General features: G+C 34.5%; 1 protein-coding gene across 6 annotated transcripts in view; it reads right to left on the reverse strand.

The window, feature by feature from the left end:
* Window positions 1-24,677, reverse strand: part of FMN2 (formin 2) — a 131,620-nt gene that overhangs the window by 66,000 nt on the left and 40,943 nt on the right. For 2 of the 6 annotated variants that reach the window (XR_014943911.1, XR_014943910.1), the window contains 3 exons: window positions 22,632-24,403; window positions 21,440-21,498; window positions 12,516-12,603 (listed from right to left, as the gene is read on the reverse strand). Coding sequence is in view for 4 of the 6 variants with exons in the window: in XM_085541271.1 (XP_085397397.1) it covers window positions 12,516-12,603; window positions 21,440-21,623; window positions 22,632-24,403 (2,044 nt within the window). In the remaining 2 variants the exon portion in view is untranslated. Of the gene's footprint in view, window positions 1-12,515; window positions 12,604-21,439; window positions 21,624-22,631; window positions 24,404-24,677 lie in introns of all 6 variants that reach the window. The other 4 variants (XM_085541271.1, XM_085541270.1, XM_085541272.1 and 1 more) reach the window with 2 other exon arrangements.

Here is a 24,677-nt window from a genome sequence, read left to right on the forward strand (position 1 = left end):
CTGAGAAGAGACTGGCATTTTACTAGATTAGGCTTATTTTAAACTACAGTGGATAGAAGAGCAAACAGTCTCAAAAACCTGTCAGGGTCTGGTCTTCAGGGAGTAAATCTGATGTGCAAGACTGACTGGCAGGATTCTGCATTTTCAACAAACTGGAAAGAACCGCCATGATGACTTGAAAACACCACTTAAAGCTTACTACGGGACACAAATGCAAATGACATAAGACCAATTTAATGGATTTTTTTTAATTTTTCTTTTTTTTAACTGTACTTGATGTTTACAATAGGGTTTTACTGTTTTCTAGAAAAATTTCAAAATACCTAGTTAAAGTAGCATATCATACAATAACTGCTCAATTTCAAGGTTCGCAATAAAAAAAATGTCATACCTTTTGATTATACCACAGCAGAGACTACCAGAACAGTATATCTTAGGAGTATATCTTTGGGATATTCACATGGCCATGTACATTTACAGTGCATACATTATAAAAACAAACCAAAGAAAAGAGATCAACAGTAAATCACATGCAGTTTTGTGTATTAATCTATCTGCAAATTATTTACAGCTTCATATTTGTGAATCAAGTGAAATAAAATTTGGATTCCAATTATATATGACTTTTTTATTTTTTTTTACTAAGGTATGCTCAACTGCTTTTTGATCTCTACTTCAATTGCATTTTTTTCACTGCGTTCTACAGGCTAAAAGTGATACTAGTACTGGTGTAAACAAGACTATCAAAGCATGCAAGTCAATCTTTATAGAACAAGGTAGCATCTCTTACAGAGTGCATTTGGAAGAAACTAGCAAGATGTGTTTGGAACACAAAGAATTTAAAAACTTCAGGATTCAAACTACTTCAGACATGTGATTACATATTGGTTCAGTTGTTTGTTGTTTGTTTTTAGTAGCTTGAATTTGCTGGCTTTTGATTTAATACCACCTTGCATAAGAGTAGCTTAAGGTAAACAAAGTCATGGCTTGCTGAGAAGTCTAGTACAAAGAGGGTAGCTTATTTTTTCCCATGTTCCAGAAAGCTCATTTGATATGATAAAGGCAAAGGAAACACAAGATGCAGAGGAAGATCAGGATCATCCAAATAGGTTTTCTATTTCTATTTTTCTTTCTCTAGGATTTTTGTTCACTACTTACCCACAATTAGTATATAATTAAAGATCCAGGTGTGTATAGGTGGCAATTTAGAACATTTGCATTTAATCACTTCAGTTTCAATGCTAGATCAGTTAAAAGCTGCCTAATATATAGCCCTGAATATTTTTAATGGCTGATGCAACACTATGAAAAAGGAGAACGTCTTAACTTTCCACAGATCTACATACTTAGCTCACTGCTACTAAATAGATCTGTAATAGAAGTGAAAATAAGTGTGTTATTGATCCACAGTGAAGACCACATGGTATAAATGAGATAGCTGTTCTTTCCTAAACAGACTCAGCCTCACCCAGAGCTGCCTTGATCACACTCTCAATAATCACAATGAATGACTAACTTAAGGCTTTTCTCTCAGTGAGTGACTAGAAGTCGAAATAATACTTTGAATAGAAGTCTAACTGGGGGACAGCAACCATGAATAACCTGAGGTCTCAGGAAATTATCTGTTTAATTGCAACATGATTATTTCTTGTATGCTTACAAAAGACAGATTTGAAACCAGATGGGCTTCATAATTTCACAGGCCAAAAAAAGAAGATTAAAAAAAAAAAAAAAAAGGATATCTGTAAATTAATCTGAGAACTTCACTTTGAAAGTAATATTCTAAGTGTTAAAAGTGAAGGAAATAAACCTTTTGAGTACTGTTTCATGAAATGTATTGCCTTCTCCATCACCTAAACTATTTGCATGAAACCTTAGACTCACCAAAGTCAGTGGCAAAACTATCAGTAACTTCAATGAAAGAAAAAGGTTGAAGGGTCAGAATTTCAGCTGGAACTTAAGATCATTTATATTGTTAAAACATTCATATTTCTACAGACTAATGGCTTGAGCAAGAAATTATCAGGCAATATTATGTGGCTTATTTAGTAGCTAGGCAAAACACTTACAAATACTCTTTCAGACTCTGAAAGTTTAGAGCTGAGCTGTTTATTTGCCATCTCTCCAGTCCCTTCTGAAGCTCTCCATTTGCCTTCTCTGAAGTCTGCAAACCTGCTTCTGCTTAATCTGCAAAGGATTTTCCTACCTCTGGTGACTTACAGCATAAATTAACTGTATTCACAAGGATACAGTCATTTACATGCAGAGGCAAAGCTTCCCATGCTTATGGTTAGTCAACAAGTTGTGTGTGATCACACAGAGATACGTAGTAGAACAGCTAGTTAGAAAATTCTACACGGAAATTTTCAAACATTCAGAAATCAGGTAAAACCTCATTTGCTACAACTGCTGTAAAGGCACTAGTGGTGACCATATGTTGAATGCTTTTTTTGTTGTTGTTGTTCAAGAATTATGAACTGAACTTTTGAGAGGTTTCCTTTCCAAAGCAGATTTTCTTTTCCATTTTCCAGATAGTAGAAGCTCACTAAAATACTTTCTTCACTAGATCTAGTAAAAAATAAAATCTATTTTTGTCTATTTTTGGCACAGCAGGAAGGAACTTAGATGTAGCCTAGTATTTTCCATGTCAGCTCTGTCTGAAGCCTGAATAAACACCATGGCCTTCATTGTCCTAACGGATATTAAGCCTTTCACCAAATATTCAGATGTTATGATACTAAAGAGCTACAGATGCTAACAAAATGACATTATGGTCTTGTGATATTTAGTCCATGTTCTAAGCATGGTAGGATTATGAAAACAGCACAAGATTTTTGGCTAGGTAGAAAACAGATGATGCGTTTTTACTAATTCAAATCACAGTAATGTGATAACTGAGGGCAGAAGGATGAGCATTTATTGTTTAAGCATCTAACTTTTTTCATGCTCCAAAATGTTTCTCAAGAGTTGGTATTAATAAGTTCAAGGAAATATGGACTGCAATTGAAACAAAATCAAAATATTTGTGGAAAACAAGAATATATCAATTTGGGAAAAGTCTACGTGTCTTCTAAGGGGCAAAAACCTGTATTTATGTCACTATCATCACTAGATTTAGCCTGCTAACATCTTCAAGACTACAAAAGGCACTCAATGCCACTGACCTGTATTATCTAAGTAACTAAAACCACTTGAAGCTTTACTAAAAACATAACATTCATCACACAGAAATAGAACAGGGAGTTTCCTATGGAATGGCAGAAGAACATAAATACATCACTACATTTCATTATCCAGGGGTCCTGGCAAAACACAAGAAAGAAGAGAAACAAGGCAAGAAAAACCCAGGTGCTCATAGGCTCAACAGCACCAGCACTAGAGAAAACATGCCAAATATTTCACCACAGAAAAAAAAAAAAAAGACTTTAACGTCTAACCACAGCTTCCCACTGCACTCATTCTACTCCACCAAGCACAGATGAATACAGCAAACAAGTCTCTGCCCTATCATTTAGTCATCCTTTCTCCTCCTTGCACCTGGCACCCAGACACAGCACCCAAGCAGAGCTGGAAGCAGGATGAGCCCTGACCCAACACTGCAAGCTGCTGTTGCCACCTGGTGCTGGAAATGCAGAACCTGGAGGGCCTCAGCAGCAGCATGTCAGGGGAATGGAAAATCTAGTGGGAAAGGTGCTCAGCCGAGGCAGGATGAGAGCTAGATTCTTAGGTGAGGAGGAGGGAAAGCGAAATTAAGCCAAGATGAAGTCATATCTGGGCCAGCTATAGAGCAATATTGTCACCAGACTGCTCATGCTTGCAACTGGCAAGTTTTTATTCAAGTGATGGGTATAATGGCTGTTCAAATATATCAGAAGGAAGACTAAGTGTCACAGTCTCAAAGCTGCATATGGTCCCGTAACCAGTTACTGCTGAAGGAAGGACAAGTCATTTAAGATAAAGCAATCAGTTGAAACAGATCTGCTATGCTCCCTACTGAGGAAGTCTATGACCAATTATAAACAGCACAACTAGAACCCTATTACATGCCACTCTGAAAGCATATTCTGAATTATTTCTAAATGCTATCAGCTATATGATAATATGCAAGATAAAAACATAACAGCAAGTTTAATCTGTTAAACCATACAGAATCTAAGCTTTAGGACATGGCAATTACTACTTGAAGCAAATAGGAAGAAATAACAAAAGCACAGAAACAACACTTGATTTACTTATATATATATGTATGAAACAGCTGAAGACACCATAAGAGCCTTAAAAGCATTCACTTAAGGGACACAGAAAATGAGATTATAAAAACAATGCCAAAAAGAATAGATGTTACAAGGAGTTAGTCAGAAGGGTAAGAAGCTTGTAGGTTACAATGAAGTTACAGACAACTTTCAGAAAGAAAAAGAAAAAAAGAAAAATCCTAAAGCACTCAGACTTTTTCTTATCTTTCCATATCCCCAATGTCTATGGGCTTCAAAACCACATACATGCTTAAAGAAAAAAGCCTGAGGGACACCTGTAAGAAAATAACACTCTTCAAAACATGGAAATTGGCCAAAGAAAATAGAAAAGCAGAAAGTCTCATAAGCTCAATATAAATTTGACAAGAACAAAAAGGTCCAAGACTGACATGCCAAATGCATAAAGCTAGTAATAAAACTGCTTTCAAACACATCTGAGGTAGGAAGCCTGACAGGGAACAGTTGGGCATATGAATAAACTGGCTATAAAAAGAACACAAACGAAGGAGAATAAAAAGATTAATCAAATTGCTTGTGATAGGATTCACTACCAAGAGAAAATGTATAAGATGTTCTCATACAAGATCTACATTTCCAAAGAGATGCATTTTGGGCATCATCTGAAATTGAACTTGTTTCTGAACATACAAATACAAGTTTTAAGAGGATTCCAGAGATGATGCTGGAAATTATAAACCAGTCAGTTTGAATTTTGTGCCTGGAAAGTGTCTACACACTACATGGAAGAACAGCTTCTTTAAACATACAGAGAAACACAACACAATGAGAAAGAAAGGTTGCATGCAATTTTGTAGTGGATACTTGTGTATTCCTCTAGTGGAATCTAAAAAGTCACAGACAAGAGTGTTACCGGATTTGCAAAAAGCTCATTATTATCTGAGGATTCAGAAAATAATTGCGTCATCCTGAGATAAATAACTCAGTTTAAACACAGCACCTGATATTAAAAAAAGTGAATTGTAAAAATGGATTATGAATTTTCAAAAAGAGTTGTAGCAACGAAGTCCCAGTAAGACCTTCACTACTTCCTGTATAGTTTAATGAATGAGAAGCAATAATGTCTGAATATAAAAGCTAGCTAGTTTAGAGCTAATAGCAAACATGTGCAAAAGGATCTCTGAAATACCGTGTTAATGCAGTGCAAAATAAAGTGCATGGAAGAAAAGAACCCAAATGTAAAACTGCTCATCAAAATGATGAGCACTTTCCTTTCATAGTTCTCTGGCAATAAAAGCTCAATAATTAGCACCAGTTAAAAGTCATGCAACATAAGTAACAAAATGGAAATAAAAGATACAATACCGTGGCACAGGCCTACAGTACACATAAATCCTGAAAATCACTTACAGAACTACTTGCTTCATTTCTAAAGAGAGGAAAGAGCTATGGATGGTAGACTGTTGACGAGTGAAATCAGAAGAATAAACACATATGAGAACCATTCCAAATAAACTTTTCAATTTGGAAAAGGACAACTGCTGCCAAAAAGATTAAACAGAGATCTTAAAAATTACATGAAGAGCAATTAATGTCATTCATCTTGATTTCATTTTATTTTTGCTTTTTTCTTGCTACCTACATAGGAGGTCAGGTACTAAGTTAGATAAACCTTTTGGCCAAGACAGCATAGAGTTGCAATTGCTTCCTTAAATGAGAAATTACAAAAAGGTAGGAGGTAGAAAAAAATGGATTTGATTCATGTTACAAAAAAACCTTGCAAACTTTCCTAAATCTTTATCTTAATTACTTTAAATATATGTTAGAATTTAACTTCTACATACATGTTACATTTTGTATAGATCTGAAAGAACGTATATGAATATATTTCTTATTTAAACTTACCAAACAAAATCAAATCGCTAAAAGGATTGATGTGGCAGACATTCTTTTCTTCCCAACCTTTTAACTTAATGAAAAAATGTGTGACTAATTATTGGAAGGTCTTAAGACAATTAATAAGCTGTTCTTAATATCCATAATGCCAAAACTTCTGTGTAGTTTAGCAACACATATAAGTATGGCCATTGAGAAATACTTCTACTGTATCTTTTCCTTCCTCAGTTTCTGAATGATAGTAATGAACATAAGAAGCATTTTAGTGCCTTTCTGCACTGAATTTCATGACCATCTCTCATAAGAGACAGACTACACATTATACAAACGTGAAATAGCAGTCCTAATGTTTCTATTCTCCTCAGAACTTTTCTGAAACATTTCTCTTCATGTCTCAGTGTTAATCAGGCTTCTAAGAAAAAAAAAATAGACCGTTTCAACTGGAACAACATACAAACAATGCACTTAGAGTTCTTACATTTCTTACAAAACTTTTCCATTATATTACATTCGTATGTTCTTAACAACAACAAAAATTTTTAATTAGCCAAACTATCCAATGTGGCAGTAATTAGTCTCTGCTGGTTCAAGTACTGTTAAAAAGCTCAATATAATTTTTCTCATTTCAAGTGTATTAGGCAGTATATAGAAAAGGTTTTAGTTCCATATGTTTAGTTTTTGTTTTTTTAAATCAATAATAACATAGAAATAATAACATAAATAACATTGCTGCATAGAAACCAAAATTCAGTTCCTTTCTTGATGACATAAATATTTTTTATCCTTCATTAGCTTGATGTGTTGCATGCATACTTAAAAAGATTACTAAGACCCTATTTTTCCTGCTGCTATTCCTATATTGACCAGTATGATTTTAGTCACTAGAATAAACCTTCAGAAAATCTCAGAGGGTAGACTGGGAAGGGACATCCAGTCCCCCCTCTATCAACACTTGGGAATGGCTTTTTTAAGGCTTTCCACACACAGCTCTGGGGTTTATATCACATCCATTAGAAATATCACTTTTCTCCAAGGTCCTCCCCCCCCTAGCTAGCTTCCTCTGTCTAGCCTTGTCTGGCTAGACAAGGACTTCAGAATCACTTTCAGCTACTTAATACAATACTTAATACAAATAATCTAGTGTCAAATACAAATACTTAATACAAATACTAACAGCATCAAAGCAGTAGAAACATTTAAAACTATATATATAGTGTTGCAGTCAAATTTAATTTATTCTGAGCTTTATAAAGTCATTGTTTATTCCATTGTTTCTGTTAAAATAATTTGACAATAAATAATTTTATAAATTATAAGCAAATAAAAATGTATGAGCCTGCAATCTAACAATAAATATTACAGATATGGTAAAAAAAATAAAAAATATGGGCAGAAATAGAGGACTAAGATTCACCACTATGATGTGAAGATTCAAGCATGTGTTATTGCGCAGGACAAAAAAAAAAAAAAAAAGCCCAACTAACAAATCTTTTATTGGTGTCAGGTTGGAAGTATCTAAACACAATGGAAAGGAAGGAAATTTAAACTATGGCCTAAAAAGATTTTAGCTGTTAGCACAATTTCTGATAAGGGAAAAAATTATGTTCTACGGGTTTTGATTCTCAATTAATAAACTGTGACAGGTAAAAAAATTCTACATTTGTAATTAACCTGCACAGAGTATAACCATTTTGCATTTCATTACTTCAACAAGGAAATTTAGATTTGTTAAATGACCTAAAAAATGTTCCATGTATGTACGTGTATTCAGGATTTTGTATTTTGTCCATAGCCTAAACACACAGAAATGTGAATTTTTGTCATCTATTTGTCTTCCAGTCTGAAAATGTCCAATGAACCCAATCACATTTTACAACGTAACTTATTTAAAAAGTAACGTGCTTTTTGTGAACAGATCTTTTCTTGAGAAACAATTTTACAAGTTTCAAGTGATCATGCTTATAAACATATATTGATGTTTGGATAAGTTCTGATTAGATTATCTCTGGACCATTTAAGGGATAAACTAATCATAGAGACTGTTTCCAGATCTTGACTTATTCTTTCCTAAATGCTTTCCATTTACGTCATCTCCTAGATCCACAACCATTCAAATAATGCAGTATGAGAGCTATATTCCCTCTTCCTCCAATAAATAAATTCAGTTCATCTCTGACAAAGGCTCACCATTTCAAAGAGTCAGTGTGAAAAATACAAACCAAAACTCTATTATGTTTCTCTGTCATTAATAGTCACTTAAAGAATACTTATCTTGTCCACTAACATTGAATAATCATTCTCTTTCTATACATTTGTCTTTGGAATTAAATGTAGAAAATGTTCCTGTTATGCTAAGCTGTACTTCTGTTAGTAAAGCAAACACTGATGCAAATACAATTTTCAGTAAAATAATCTCTGATTCAGGTTCAAATGTTCAGCTTTACCAGCTGTTTGATGAACCTGTCATCTTTTTCTCCATTATTTTTTATACAGTGCTTTTATATAATATTCTTAGCATCACTAACCAGTGGTCAGTTGAGAGCTGTAACAAAAAAAGCTTTGGTCTTCCATTTTCCATCTTTTTTTTTTTTCTCCCGTTATTAGAGTGGCTTTGTTATATTATTAGCATCTTTGAGAGTGAGAAAAATGATAATTGTTAAATGAGAACATCATAAAAAGGGAGGATCCAGAATTCATCAGTGGCAGAAATCATTAAACTACTTCTAGAAGAGTCAGTGCAACCACAAAATGTTACAAGTTCAGGCTAAAATAACTTCATTAAATAAGAGATACATTTATGTCTTGGAAAAAATTATTTTATAAAAACATGACTGCAGTAAGTGTGAATATAATCCGCATGAAATATCTGCTTTTCTTATAGCTGAAAATGTCATTATATTTTTTTTCATTTTCTTTTTCCTCTCACATATTATTTTTTTATTTTACTTTTTTTTCCCCACTTGTTACTATCCATAAAAAGTTGAAAACCAGCAGAGGACATGCTGTGTACTTATAATGAACTGGTGGGGAAAGGAAGGATAACTATGCTCTGGACATAATGACAATTTCAAATTATTACTACTGTATTTCCAATGTTGAAAGGTTTCTCATTTAAGAGAGACAGTCCTTGAATGAAGAAATACATTACGCTAATATACAGTTACATATTAATATAATGGTTGATCATCATATACTACTAAAAGCCATTCACTGGAATTTCTAATTTCTGCTCAGAGTCTTCCAGAAAATTAATCTGAGCTATAAAGGAAAAATAGGTAAGTGCTTCTTCTGTATTTCTTTAGTTTTGGCTGTCTCACACAGCCAAGTGCAGCAATACTTCTAGTGGGAACATATACTAGATAAGAGAATTGAAGATGATTTGTGGTACAGAAAAAGAATAAAATCAAAAAAGCAAGCAAAATATCTGAATGAAAGTCTTTGCATAGTTGATACATGACTGTAAGGAATAGGCAGCAGTAAAATGTTGTGTGAGATCAGAAAAGCCATAGGAAGGAGCCACATTTTTATATTAATAACTGAAAAATGGCAGTGGGTTTAAAGAGATCAACATTTCTTACAGTTTTTACAACTCGATCCTAGGCCAATTAATTCGAAACTATGTTAGCAATGAAAGCCTACCAAAAAGAAAAGTCAACCACTGTAACAATAACATAAAAATAAATAAATAAATAAATTCACTCTAATTTAAAGCACTACTAGAACAACACATACGAGATTTCAGCGCAAATACACTCCTGTAGTTCCACAAGGTAAGAATATTTAAACTGCCAAGATTTGGGAGTTTTTCTTACTAAACTCAATTTCAAGTAAGGAGCAAATAAATGCAATTCTACCAGCAGACAATGACAATCATCAACATCAGCATCCAAATCCATTTAGTATGTATTCCAATAGCTTGAGATCTTCCATTAAATGTCATCAGATCACACATGTACAGAACATTCATGAGTTGTTCTAGATTAGTTATAATATCCAATTTCAAGTTTTGTAAAGCATCTTTCATGTTGCAGATGATATTTCATATGTATTTTTCATCTTCAAAAAATCAACAAAAGACAAATCAAAAACCTTGCAACATATCAAATACATTAGCTTAAATTTCAAGGGGTTTTTTTAGCACTTCATTATGATCAGAACTTGAAAACATAGACTTTTTACATGAATCCATACCTAGCACAATTATTTTCCCTTCTGAAGCATTTTGAAATTTGTGTGAACTAGTAGAAAAATAAAACACAACAGCATCAAACCAAGGAATCCACTGAACACCACACTGTATTGAAATTTGCTCTCTTTGTACTTTTCTAAGTGAGTTGAAAAGAAAATAAAATTACAGTTCTCCTACAATTTGTATTAACGTTACTTCCACCAAATATAGTTTACACTGAATATTTAGAAGAATGCCAGTGAAGAAAGTTAACTGGTATCACAAGCTGTCAAAGTTATGCACTAAACATCACAAAGGCTCAAGAAGCCTACTAAAGCCTTGGACTAGGGAACAAAGAACACCAATAACAGTTTTTGCTGTATTTATTGTCACGTATTTTGAATATTAAGGGAAAAAAAAAAAAAAAAAGAAAGAAACATAGCAAGTTCTGTGTTGCTAATGCAGCTTCCTTCTACTACAGTTTTCGCTTTTAATTTGATAGTATTCTCTCCATTGACTACTGAAGCTGTAGCAGATAATCCAGCAAGCTTAAAAACTGGGAAAATGAATAAATAAATAAATAAATAAGAAAATTCTTACTTGTTTAGTAAGCAAGCATACATAAAGGCAAAACTCACAATGTTTAATTTTATAACATATACAAACTTCATGGTCAGAGCACTCAAAATTCTGCAAGGTGTTACTGGTAACAGAAATACGTTTTTAAGAGATATATCAGTTCTATTTGTCTAACTCCCACTACACTAATTTATTTCCTGCATGTCTATGTTAAAAAAATTAAGGAAAATACCAACACACCAAACCTAATCTTCCAACCATTTCCACAAGTCCTTCTATCAGATAAAATTTCTCTCATGTTTGTTCAATTACATCTGAACAGCTAGGAAGTACGAGGACTATTAGATTCTCCTTCGTAAAAACTATTGGTCTTTAACAAAAGCTATTGAAGGAGTATACAAAACCTGCACATAGCTCTTAGATGACCACGTGTACTTCATACTGCACTAGGATAAAGGTTAAGTATAATATTGTTTGACCCCTTCAACTACTGACATTCATGCCATGTTACTGGTAGTGTTGCATGTTAAGCAAGCAAATTTTCAATGAACTTGTGTTGGCTTTACCACAGACACAGATGTTAGGCGGACTCCTTTGTTCATAAGGTTCTCATTATTAACTGAAACCAAGTTGAATATTTGACTGAAGGAAAGAACCATATCATTGTTTTCAGATTTTGCTCTATGACTTAACTACATCTGCCAGCTTTGGAAATACCAAGTACTTCTTGGCGCCAGTACTGGCGCCTTGCTCTATGACTACCATCTTAAGTGCTTCAGTTTGAGGAAGTCTCCTAACCATCAAAACAGTTTAATAAAAACTTTAACTTGTGATTAAGAGTTACTCATTAGCTGACAGAGTGCACTGAAATTTGCTTCTACTTACGAATAATTTCATGAAGTAAGCAAATCATAGTAAACTGAATGCATGGCTGTAAATACGTAACGTAGAAAGTTCACAAGATGTTTTTGTGATTTATGAAGTCTGTGTTATGCTTGAAACCACATTTATTTAATAGATAGGCTGGCACTTCACAGGATAGTTCAATCTGCTTCAAATCTATTCAAAGCCTTTGGGAAACATAAAGGATGCTCTGAATATAAATGCAATTCCACTTTTCACCTTTTTGCACTACTGTCTCTTGGCATAAATGTGATAAGTATTACACTCCTTCCAAAAAATCTCCCATTATAAACAGCTGTTGAAGATGAAACAACTCCAGTTTGAGCTAACCCCCTTAACATGAACTACTTTAGACAGCAAATCAATTAAATGTTGTAATACACTTTTTTTGGATATACTCTTGGGCTCTTTGAATTAGAATAAACAACACATCACGCCCCTTTTTCTTCCGCAGATAAAAGAAGAAAATTGAAAAGTCTAGATTTCATACCGCTTAGATAATTTATGTTCAAAAACTATAAATGGTAATTCTGCAAATAAACATTCAACAGATTTATTTACTGTATAGGAAAATTGAATATGTTACAGAAGTTGAAATAAATGCTATAATCTGCTATTTTCAGGGGGAAAAGAAAAAAAAAAAAAAAAGACTAAAAGAAAGTTAATTTTCTTACATAAGAAAATACAGAGATAATAATGATTTCCAGATAATTAATGATGCACCTTGAGCTAGAATCAACAATATTTATTTAACTTACCATGCTGAATGTCCCTCATATCTAAGTGAAGGCTAGACATTAAGATTCCAACAGCTTGAGATCTTTTGTTACTTAACAACTTGACAACCTGCCAAAATAAAGCCATCTATTAGTATTCACCTGCATGAAAAATATTAGAAGATAGTTTGCATTGTGAATAACAAATTCATAAAATAGTACTCTGAACAATTTATACATGCATCAAAAAGTATTTTTAAGGTTGCTATATCTGAAGATATCTATCACAAGCATAAATGTCATTTAGCTGTATCTTAAATATAAAAGATACTATAAAGTACTCCTACAGTTTATGCTTCATTAGGATGCACACTTTCAACTTCACACTGCTGTTATTAAGTGTATGAAACACTGTCATATAAAAAAGTGTATGAAACAGGCTGTCATATAAAAAAAAACTCTGACTATGTCTGTCTTGGAATTCTTTTGGTTTCCAAAAACCACACAATAATTTCCATCTTTTTTGTAAGCTAAAACTGTGAGAATTTATGCTTTATTTTAAAGTTTGACATGGTAGGTGCCAATTTGAATTTTGTTTTAAATAAAACTTTGTACATTATTGTTCAGATCGGTAGTTTCTTTGATCAGTTAGAGAACACACACACACTAAAAAAACCCTAAGCTTTTTTCCCCCTCAAATAAGCAAAACAAACAAACAAAGAAAAAAAAAACTCAAAAAAAAAAACTCAAAAAAAAACAAAACCAAAAACAATCCACTTTGGTACACAAAGTACCAAATACTTTACCTTGCAAAAATAAAAGCAACAAGTAATTCACAAACTGTCTTTCACAGGTAGTTCTAAGCTATTTTAGCAGGATGTAAACTTTCACATTACTGAAACAATAGGAAAGCAACTCTTGGAAAGGATTCTTACGTGTTAAATGACATGAATTTAGATGGAATAGTATTTTACGTTGGGCTACAACATTATGCAGATGGAGGTTAAATGCTGATCTGCTCAGGTTTCTGACTTTTATGCTGTACTACACACTAAAGAAAAAACACTGAATTTATTGTAAGGAAGAAGAAAACCCAGAAAATTTGATCTGTAAATTCAAGTTACTATTACATTTCAGTCAGGTAGTGAATATGCTTTCTCAAGTTACTTAGTTTCTATCATTGCACTGAGATGCCATATCAACTACAGCCCACTGGAAAACATATTTACTAATTAACAAGTATAAATTAATTTTTTTTAAAAATCAGCTAAAGAACGTTGTAATCTAGTCCATATCTTAAAATACACTGAAGTATTCCATAAGATATTTACAGTTTTTGTCACTTTGATTCACTCAGTAAAAAAGCTTGGAATTACAAACCATGTGCAGCATTATCACTGTTCACATGGTTAAAGACCTATCAGTATCATCTGTCAGAAGTTGGCAAGTACTCATGCCATTATATAACACAGAATGCATTAGTATTAAACATTGAAGTCAAATGTACTGAATTTAAAATTTTATATAATAGAATATAACTATTTTCTGAATACAAAGGGAAAAAAAGAGAAAAATATAATTGGGATACTCTGCACTGCTATTATAATAGGCTATAATCACATTAAGTATTTCCTATTAGGAACGTAGATCATTTAAGCATAGAACTGAGATCAAGTTAGAACAAACAACCTGAGACTTCCTGTAAATATGAACTGTTACCTGAAGTCTGTTCTTGAGATTCTCCAGCTTTTAATAATGTTACTACCCCGCACACTCAAATTGTGTTGTGCAAACACTGCTTTAAAATTCTGAAACTTCAAGGACATCAGGAGTATTAATAGTGTATGACTGTCAAGTGAATGGAGGCACAGAAAAAGAAGAGAAAGCGCGGTTATATAGCAACTATCAGTTTTGTCTGGCTTTATTTAAAATATAGGTTTTATGCCAGTTTTCATACTCATCTTTACTCATTCTTTCTTTCTAATTTGAGTAAATTGCATGAAAACTATATCTTCCTCCAACAGAATGCTGTAACAATACAGGACTAATTCAGAAAATATGAATATTAACATTAGTGCCTAAAGCAATTCCCACATTTAAAAACACTACAGTCCACAGACTAGTGACACCATTTAAAAGCATAAGAGCTTCAATCTTTACAAGATCTAAAATCTCAGACAATACACAGCTCCTTTTTAGTCTGAACCCTGGAATTTTGCTTTAAAGAAATTTTAAAAAATAAGAATTAAGCTGGAGATTTTATCTAAAGTCCAGAGTCCAGCACAAACTTTTTAGTTGATGAGTGGTCTTCATTGTTAAACAGTAAACAAACTACATGCCAAATTTGTTCCTGATTGCTTAAAACAGAAAAAGTCAAAAGGATATTTAATGAAAGATAATGCAAGACACATGGCTGATGAGAACCCTGAAGTAGAAATACATAAGATCCCCTTTCCACATAATAATATTTAGTTAATGCAGGGAATTCTTCAATGGGTCTCCTTCTCTGGCTCTGATTTTGATTGCTGGCAGTAAGCAAAATTATCCTGTTGTTCTCAGTGGCCTAGAAAAACTACTGTACGTTACAAAGAGTCATAAGCAGGAAAGCCACTGTACAAATGCTTGTAGCTTGTAACTTTTGCAGAGAGGATGCAGAAATACGGAAGTTCCAAACAAGATCTTAGGAGACTGCATCATGGAAGTAATGCAGGAATCTTCTGATCTGGTGTCATAACAACAATTATTTTCTGAAGATTCCAGCATATTCCAGTTATAAAATACATGATCAAATAATTGGACCCACCATATCTGTCACATGAGCATCCTTACCTCCTAACAGGATATGAGAGTATTCCCATAAAAACTTGAGTTTTATTTTATTTTATTTAAGGTAAAACCAAAAATTACTTCTGACTAGCAGTGGTATGAGAGGAAAAATACACACTACACCTAATGAGGATATTTTGCTATAGCAGGAGATAAAGTATTTCTACTTAATACCTACAAAATAAAATAATAACATCCAGTTCTGACTGCCTAACAGACTACCTGTGCTGATAGAACATACTGATTTAAATATACTCACTTTTTACCATTTCAGATGAAAAATTACTCAGATTCAGATACGCAGTAATAAGCCAGATAAATAGTGTGATCCTCAAAAGGAGACTAAGATATTTAAATATTCATCGTTAAATCTAATCACAATAACCCAATTTTAAATATTAGAGTGGGGGATGGAATAAAATAGCAAGGTGATCACTGTACTACTTTTTTTTTTTTTTTTTTTTTTGGTGAAACACACTCAACTCATATGTACATCTAATTTTGAAGTAATTAGAGTTTAGATGTAAAATCTACTGTACTACATAGCTTTGCTTCTTGCATTCTCAGCAGAAAAAAAGGCAGGTGGGCTGACAGAAGAAATGCACATTGTTTTATTTTCTGTTCCTTTTCTCCCCTCCCCCCTTGATGGCATCTAACACTAAAACATCCAAAGAGCTAGGAGAAGCATTATCATTCTCCCAGACATTCAAGGGAGAGTTGGAGAAGGTAGTATTTGAAAGATCTTAAATTGCTTCCTATGGGAATGTTAATCACCAGCCTCCTTGGAAAGATGGCCATAATTAAGGCAGCAGAAGTTATCTACAGACCAAGGTGGCATCTATCTTTCATTCAGGATCTGGGTTATACTGTTTAGATGTGCGACTTTCAGTCACACAGCAGCTGGAACTCAACTCACTCACTACAGCTCAATTTTTTAATTTTTTTTTAATTTTTTTTATTTTTATTTTTTTTTTGCTTTTACTTGATCAAGCTTTCAGTACAATCTTTCCCTATAGAAGCTTTTTACTGCATAGAGGAACAAAGTGAGGCCTTTATCACTTGGCTTCTTTGATCAAGAAATGACCTTTCTTCCTTTCTTGACTTAACAAAATTAATAAGATTTTAAGCAGCAGTAGCTAAACCATGCCATTAAGTCAGCTGAACCATTCTGTACTCATGATATATACCAAGTATAGAAACTTCCAGAGCACTTTTGTCACAAGAAGAGATTACGACATCAGACGACAAGCTCACATTTGTTTTTAAACCTACAAATATATAATCTGAATAAAAGAAGTAGGAGGAAGAAAGCATGAGAAACCCGTGTAGATAAAAGATAACATCAACCTTGGAAGCCTGAACAGGTAGAGAGACATGGTAAAGTTGTTTTTACAATGAAGAATTTTGAAGTTATTATACGAATAAAACAAATAATAATGAAAACACGCAACAAGTTGTGTAAAGAACAGAGTGAGAGATAAAAAGCAAAAATCATTCAAAGACCACCTGATATAAAAAAAAAAGTAAATCATTACAAGCAAAACAAATGAGATATTCAATTCATAAATAACTTCAGGACATCATTAATAGTGCATTTATAAAAATTATGGTTAAGAAAGCTAAAAATCCTCTATGAGAGGAGCAGTACACCAATTCTGTCTATGAAGAGTGCACAAGAAAGCAAGAAACAGTTGAGCCAATGACATAGCTAATAGATCAATAAACATGGATACAGAAAACTTCTTAATACAGTGCCTCATCTACTTGCAGAGGGAACTAATTCTCCTTTTTGGAATATTATTTTTCCCTTGATGTCCTTCCTCATTAATGAATAAATGTGAATAATCTTTTATCTGTTAACTCAATATGACATTAACTGTATTTACCAATTTATACTCATTTTATGTGGCATTTCACTCCTAGTATTCTATTACCATGGAGTCTTTGTGTTCAACTTAGAAATTCAAAAATACTGAAATCATTAACAAAACACTTCTATTGATGCATCTTGTTTGCATCTAAGGCTTTTGAAACAAAATGAAACTTAAGTAACCTATTATTTACTTTCTGGGGCGGAAGTGAGAGATTAAAATCTTAATTTCAATAGATTAATGGTGGACCTTCCATATGAGAATATCTTTAACATTTTTCTTTCATTTACATGATGGATTGTAAACATATGGTCTGCCCTTGAAAAGTTCTCTGCAGTTAAATGTACATTATTTTCCAAAAATACCGATCATCAGCAAGGTTTCCAAGTTGATGGTTAAAGAGCTAGGAAAGTAATCTATGCAACTCAATTCAGTCCCTTCTGTCAATGTACTGCACTGATAGCGATATCAAGATTTTCTGATTATACACTTTTCCCCTTAATCTATTTTTTCCAGGAATCCACATTGGATGTGTTTACCATCATTCATTAGAACTTGGCCTTAATCAAGAGATTGTTTTCCTTCTTCACTAACTTTTTTTTTTTTTTTTTTTTTTTTAAGTGCTGCAAAAACCAATAAGAGCATTTTTACTCAGGTAACAGTTCCATTTACTAAGTAGACAAAGACCATCATTACCAACTGTATGAGTAACACACACTCTGAAAAAGATATGGGAAAGAGCCTATGAAAAATAGTTTTCATTAACGTAACAAAAATCAATATTGTAACTACAAGACATGGCTGAACAAGACACTCCAAAAATCAATTTTTCATCCACTGATTGGGTCAAGAGCTATAGGTCTGATGGAGTAAACTATTTGCTGACACCCATACTGGCAATGCTCTGGGCTCACAGTAGGTTTCTGAGAGAAATTACTTAAGAGTAAGAGATGACACAGAATCATACCTGATATAATCTATGTTACTATCAGTCATATCTCATTTCTTCAGTCCCATCTCAGGTATTCACCTTAACCTCCTCATGTTCCCTATTTTCCAACCTACCATTAAAAGATTAGGAAAAAAGTCTTCCGAATTATACTTGCAGGCTCTTCTGAGCAACACAAACTGGTATTTCATATAGCTTGTAGAGTGGCAAATTTTGAGGAATGTTTTACGGAGCTAACAGAAGACATGCCTGATAAAAATTTTCCATATTTCAAGTGCTCAAAATTATGTAGGCATGAGCAAAAACAGACTTTGCATTCTTTTTTAAAATAGGCAAAATGAAGTTGACACCCAACATTTGAAGAAAAAAACAAAATTTGCAGCCTAAAGAGCTAACTTTTGGCAAAGTTATAACAACATGGACTTATAACAAAAGCCAGACCACTTTAATATGCAATAATGGCAGCTCCACCTTTAATATAGCCCATAAAGGACTTCCTTTGAAGATTAAGTAGGCATTCCCATTGAGCAAGTCTGCACACATTTACAGCAGCTGAGAATTTGACATATATGTATTATCAGAGAAAAGTAAATCACAGCTTTTTTTTCATAGCACCAAATAAGAGACAGTAAGAATAAAAACAATTGCATTCATAAATATTAACCCTTCACTTTTTCCCTTTTTTTTTTTTTATTGTGGTAGGATGGATTTTAATGTGGCCTTCATTCAGAGCTAAGTGCCAAACTCCATTTTTTTTTTTTTTTAAAGAATTGTTGATTTATATTTTCTTCAGCTATTTACAGATGGTTATACTAATGGGGAAAGAAGTTAGAAACAATACTTGGCTGGGGCAAAATTAACTCTACTTGTAACTGAAAAAGAAAGGAAACAAAAACTTCAGTCTCCCACAATAATATAGATAAATTTATCACTTTAGAAGGTGTTTGCCATGAGCATTTGTAAATGGTCCACATACACATACACAAGTAAATAGGTGCATATACTGTATGTTATATAGCATAAGCAACAGTATACAGAACAGCAGTCTACTGCAAAATATTTCACCTACTAAACCAACCACAATCTATCAAATTTTTCTTCAGATTAGCCAAAATCTTTTTCTCCCCTCACTGTGGCCTCTTCTGTAAATATATTCTTATTTCAGCTTACAATAAAAACATCATTATTAAAATCAGATGTTTACAGAGTACCAAATATTTTATGCTTTTGAAAGTTATCTGGATATTTTTATCTGACAACTATTTCCAGTTTAAGCTTTCATTTTGCATCCAATGTTTAATAGAAATACATCCGTTTAGCATACCCACACAGCAATGTAAAGAGGAAAAAAATGCCAAACTAGAAATTTTCTGGAGAGAAGCACAGTAAGCTTTACAGATACTGGTTTACAATGTTCTCCTGCAGTTCAACAGGTGACAGAACACATCTGCTTTGCATAACACATCCCTGTAAAAATCACTACAGAAACACCATTTGTAAGATCTTTACAATACCCATAACTATCACAGAATCCACGCAAGTCAGTAACCACTTAAACAGTGCTTGGTGCTTTCTATAAAAACATACTTGTGGAATTACAATCATGCTTTCTCCAAAGAACCGTTTCTTCCGCTAAACATGAACGGACTTCATTACCAAAGTGTTTATTGCAGTACAAATGAAGAATTCAGAATGAAGGCCTGAGTTCCAAACTACTTAGAGTATGTACATAGAGCATACTTCTTGTATACTACTTTAATTTTTCTCACTTCAGTGCTATGAAAAGCCCAGACTCTAGGCACACACAAACACTGAACTTAGCCATCTGCAACACATGCCAGCTAAAATTGTAATTCTAATGAAACCCTCTGATGCCTTCTTGTGCAGTTTCTAGCACATTTGGTTATCTATTGGTTGATCTATTTCCCTCAGGTACTATCATGTAACAAATCATACTTCTCTATCAGGTAATTTGTCTTTCTTTGACAAAGCATCTATTTAGATGGAGGAAGAAAAACACACAAGATTCTCTTTTGTCAATTTAAGTTGCCCATATGAATATTTGATCTAAAACATGGCAGCCACTTAGACTGCCTTAAATTCTGTGTGAAAATTTCTGCCATATACAACTGATTTTCAAATAAATTAAGATCAGCCAGTCATTTTCAGTTAGTTTTATCTACATTTTATTTATTGTTAAGTATTTTCTCACTTCAAGAAAAATATGTACTGCTAGTATTAAAATCCCCATGCAATGTTTACTTATAATTTCTGTCTCTTTTTATCCCTTGTTTGTGCCACAGCACCCTACCATACCCATTTGAGTTTCAGTACTTTTTCTATAGCCTGCGGCACATTGCTAGCACGGTAAAAAGTATGTGAGGGGGGAATGTATCCATAACCAGTAGGATCCCAGTTGAGTTCAGAAAAGCAGAACAGTAAAGATGAGAGATAGAACAAGAATTTTAAACATTGTTTAGCATTCAACAGAATAACAGGAATTAGTATCTCCTCTATAGCTTGAAATTTTCATTGTGAATTAATTACCCGTCATATCACCAAAATTTGGTCAGGCATTTCAAAGTCAAGAAGGTTAGAGCCTCTACCTAGTCAAGTACATATTCAGTTGCAATTCTTTTACCTCAAGTTTTAAATTTTACATTTAATATATGCTGTGGGTCTTTTGAACCCTACTTCAAAAAAAATAAAAAATAAAAAATAAATCAGTCTGATTATTATATTTTCCTGACTGTGTTTTTCATTTTTAGTATGCATAAGCTTTATATTCACTATATATAAACACAGTATAAGCTTAGAACTATTATTGCTAATATAACATCAGGAATTAGATTCTTAAATATCACTTTCCTCTGAAATCATGGTAATATACATTCATTTCTTTCATTTATAAAATCCTTCAAAATAATGCATATACTCATTTAAGTATTGCACATGTGGAGTCAATTCCAAGCATCATATCTGTATCTTTTAAAGTGGATAAAGCAAAGTTTTTTATATATATATATACAATATATTTAATATTTTATATATTTAATATATATATATAAATATATAAAAATAATATTTATATATATATACATATATATATAAACTTCAAAACAATTAATTAAGCAAAATCATCATTCTTCAACAAACAGCTTTGAAAAGCACCCTTCTTTTTTTTTTTCCTTCTATTTCTATACAGCATATATACGTGGTAAAAATTTCAAGCAAACAACACAAAACAAAAATCTCAGCTGCATGCAAAAAATCTTTTACGTAAAAGCCAGGCTAGAAAATATCTGAAATTAAGTACTCACTTGTTTGGTCTTTGTTTTTGTAATGGTGTCCGAAATAGGTTTCTTCCTCTCTTTAACAGCTGTTTTAGAAAATAGTTCTTCAAATTCATGATAATCTATGGAAGGCTCTTCAATTTTTTCCCACACAAGTGAAGCACTAGAATCTCTAAAGTTAAGCAAAAGACCTATGTAGGGCAGTGTCAAACTAAAATAATAAATGGTGGAATGAAGAAAATAAGATAGCAACATTTTACAGGTTGTTGCCTGACTTGTACTAGCAGCATTTTGATAAGATATACTGTTCATTCTTCCCAATACTTCTTTGTTCACACAGGAAATTTGTCAGAATTGTTTATACTTTCCACTTCAACACACAAATAAAAATAGGTTATAAAATACACAGGCACGCACACAAAGAAGTAGAAATTTACAGCTATCAGCAGACTGCCTGTGTGACAGTTGCAAGAAGAATCTTAAGACAGATGTTCATCATTAAAAAGTAGAAGAAACAGTAGAAGAGACAAAGAAAAGACTGATAAGGAAAGAGTTTTTTTTTATGACTAAGAACTGTACAAACAAATGAAAACCATCAATGACCAAACCCAAGTATTTCAGTATTATATCAACAGATAAAAGCTACAAGAGATTTATAGAGCCATGCTACCAACAAGGAAAAATAAATAAATAAATAAATAAATTTTTAAAAAGCTAAAAAAAACCAACCCTGTCTTTTGACCGTGTGCTAGATGTACAATGTGATGAGAAATATTTCTAGGTCACAGGACAAAGAAAAGAGAAGAATAAAAACTGTTCAGTATATACTCATCTAGAGAAAAGACACTATCAAAGTTTATTTACTTCCTTAAGAGAAAGATCAACTCTATCTTAAAAACTGAGTGGGGAAATCACAAGTACAATGCTAAAAAGCAGTTAATGGAAAGGTTAGTGGTATACAACCACCCTAGGATTTCTGATCAAGATATGATACGCAACACCACAGGACATCTGAAAACACTGCCCTAAATGAGCTTTCATGAGTACATAACATTACTCGGAGTTTGTGTGCTTATAAATGGTATAGACACCCAGTTTAAGTACTCAACTTGTTCTAAGTCTCTCTTAGAAATCTGCATAGCGGAAAATAAATTCTTTTGTTCATAGTGTGATGCTAGAAAGACTGTAAAAGCACAATCTTCACAATTATAGAACTTACCTTTTACTGTGGAGCTGAATTCTTGTCCAATAAAGAGGCTTCATTGGTCGAGAAGGCTCTATCACGTGTTTCCTGCTCCCTTTCTCCTGATTTATACCCATTGCAAATAAACCAGATGGTAATGGTGGAGGAAGAAATCCACCAACTTGTGGAACGGCTGCATAGGCACTGCCTTGAGCTGGTGGTGGAAGGGGTGTCACTTCTCCAGGCAAATGTGATGAGGCTGCCTGTGGCACCCCCCACCCAGGTAGAGGAGGTGGCGGAGGAGGGACGCCCACACCAGGTAGAGGAGGTGGCAGAGGAGGGATTCCCACACCAGGCAAAGGAGGTGGTGGAGGAGGGACGCCTGCACCAGGTAGAGGAGGTGGTGGAGGAGGCGGGGGAGGAGGGACTCCCGCACCAGGTAGAGGAGGTGGTGGAGGAGGTGGGGGAGGAGGGACTCCCACACCAGGTAGAGGAGGTGGTGGAGGAGGCGGGGGAGGAGGGACTCCCGCACCAGGTAGAGGAGGTGGTGGAGGAGGGACTCCTGCACCAGGTAGAGGAGGTGGTGGAGGAGGTGGTGGAGGAGGGACTCCCGCACCAGGTAGAGGAGGCGGGGGAGGTGGCTGTGATAAAGGGGCACCTGCACCAGGCAAGGATGATAGTGGAGGAGGAAATGAAGGCAGAGGTGGAGGAAGTGGTACCACTCCCACTCCAGATAGAGGTGGTGCTGTGGGTGGAGGTGGCATTCCTAGGCCAGGCAGAGGAGGTGGAGGAGGGATACCAGCGGCAGATAAAGGTGGTGGTGGTGGGATGCTCCAACCAGAAGAAGGGTGTGGGACTCCTGCTCCTGGCAGAGTTGGTGGTAGAGGTGGTGGAACACCACATGGGAGAGGGGGAGCTGGAGGCAACACTGGTATCTCCTCACTTGGCAAAGGAGGAGGAGGAGGAGGTGGTGGTAGTGGCAGCAGCTGCTGGGGTGCTATCGTTACACCAGGCAAAGAGTGGTCCTGGTGTGGTACTGCTGGGCCAGCAAAAGGCAGAGGGAGTCCTGAACCAGGCAGGGGTGGTGGGAGTGGTACTCCTGCCACAGGCATGGGAGCAGTGACGGAAGAGCCATGTACCCCAGGTACAGGAGCAGTGAGTTCAGTGGCCAGTAGTGATGAGGGAATGCTACACGTTGGCTCTGTGGGTAAAGAAAGGGAATGTTCAATACAAGTCACATTTCTAATACCTATTGATTGATGAGGAGCAGAAAATTCAGTCTCGCCTTCAAATGCAAGGGACAAATTAGCTTTGGGTCCTGGAAGAGGTGACTGTGAAGCAGTCTGTACTGATTGGCTTGCATCCAGTGGCACCGAGATTAACTTCGGTGACAGAATTAAGGAGATTTCAGAACAAAATGTAGGCTGTAATTCTAGATCTTGCAATTTCTCAGATGGCTCTTTACTTTTGCTGCTTTCCAAGTGCAGTGGTGAAGGGTGCAGTGGCAGTGTGTTGGCTGAAGGCATTGTGTGCGTTGAATAATCTTCTGTTGGTGACGTTTGTACAGATCTTGCTTGTGACACAGTCCTGGGCACAGTCTCCTTTCCATTTGTTTGAAGAGTCACACTACTGGATTCCCTGCAGGCAGTACGGACATGCTCATTTTCATGCTCCCTCTCAGTAGTCTGTACTTCTGTAGCAGGGAACTGTTTCTCTAGTTCTGCAATTTTAGTCCTCAGATCCTCAATAGTTTGCTCAAGTTGCTGGATGACACTGGCACGCTCCTCAGATTTCACTTCCAAATCATCCTTTAAGAGAAAAGGAAAATATAATAAACTCAAACAAGATAGTACTTATTACTATTACACATAAAAGATTTTGACAAAGAGTACTGGTATTCCAGAGCTTCAGAGCGACAAGCCATTAAAAATAGGTATCATTTTTAACAGATGTATCTTACAGCAGAAGAAAACTGTTGAGGAAAATGACTTGTTTCAGTATGAAACTTTCTTCATCATCATGAGCATGTTTCAGACTGCAATTACAGTTGGAAAAAGCAAATTCCGGAAACAACTCTCTCCC

Source organism: Coturnix japonica, chromosome 3 (genome assembly GCF_054131305.1).
Source record: "Coturnix japonica strain WE chromosome 3, WE-NBRP24, whole genome shotgun sequence".
Lineage (NCBI taxonomy): Eukaryota > Metazoa > Chordata > Aves > Galliformes > Phasianidae > Coturnix > Coturnix japonica.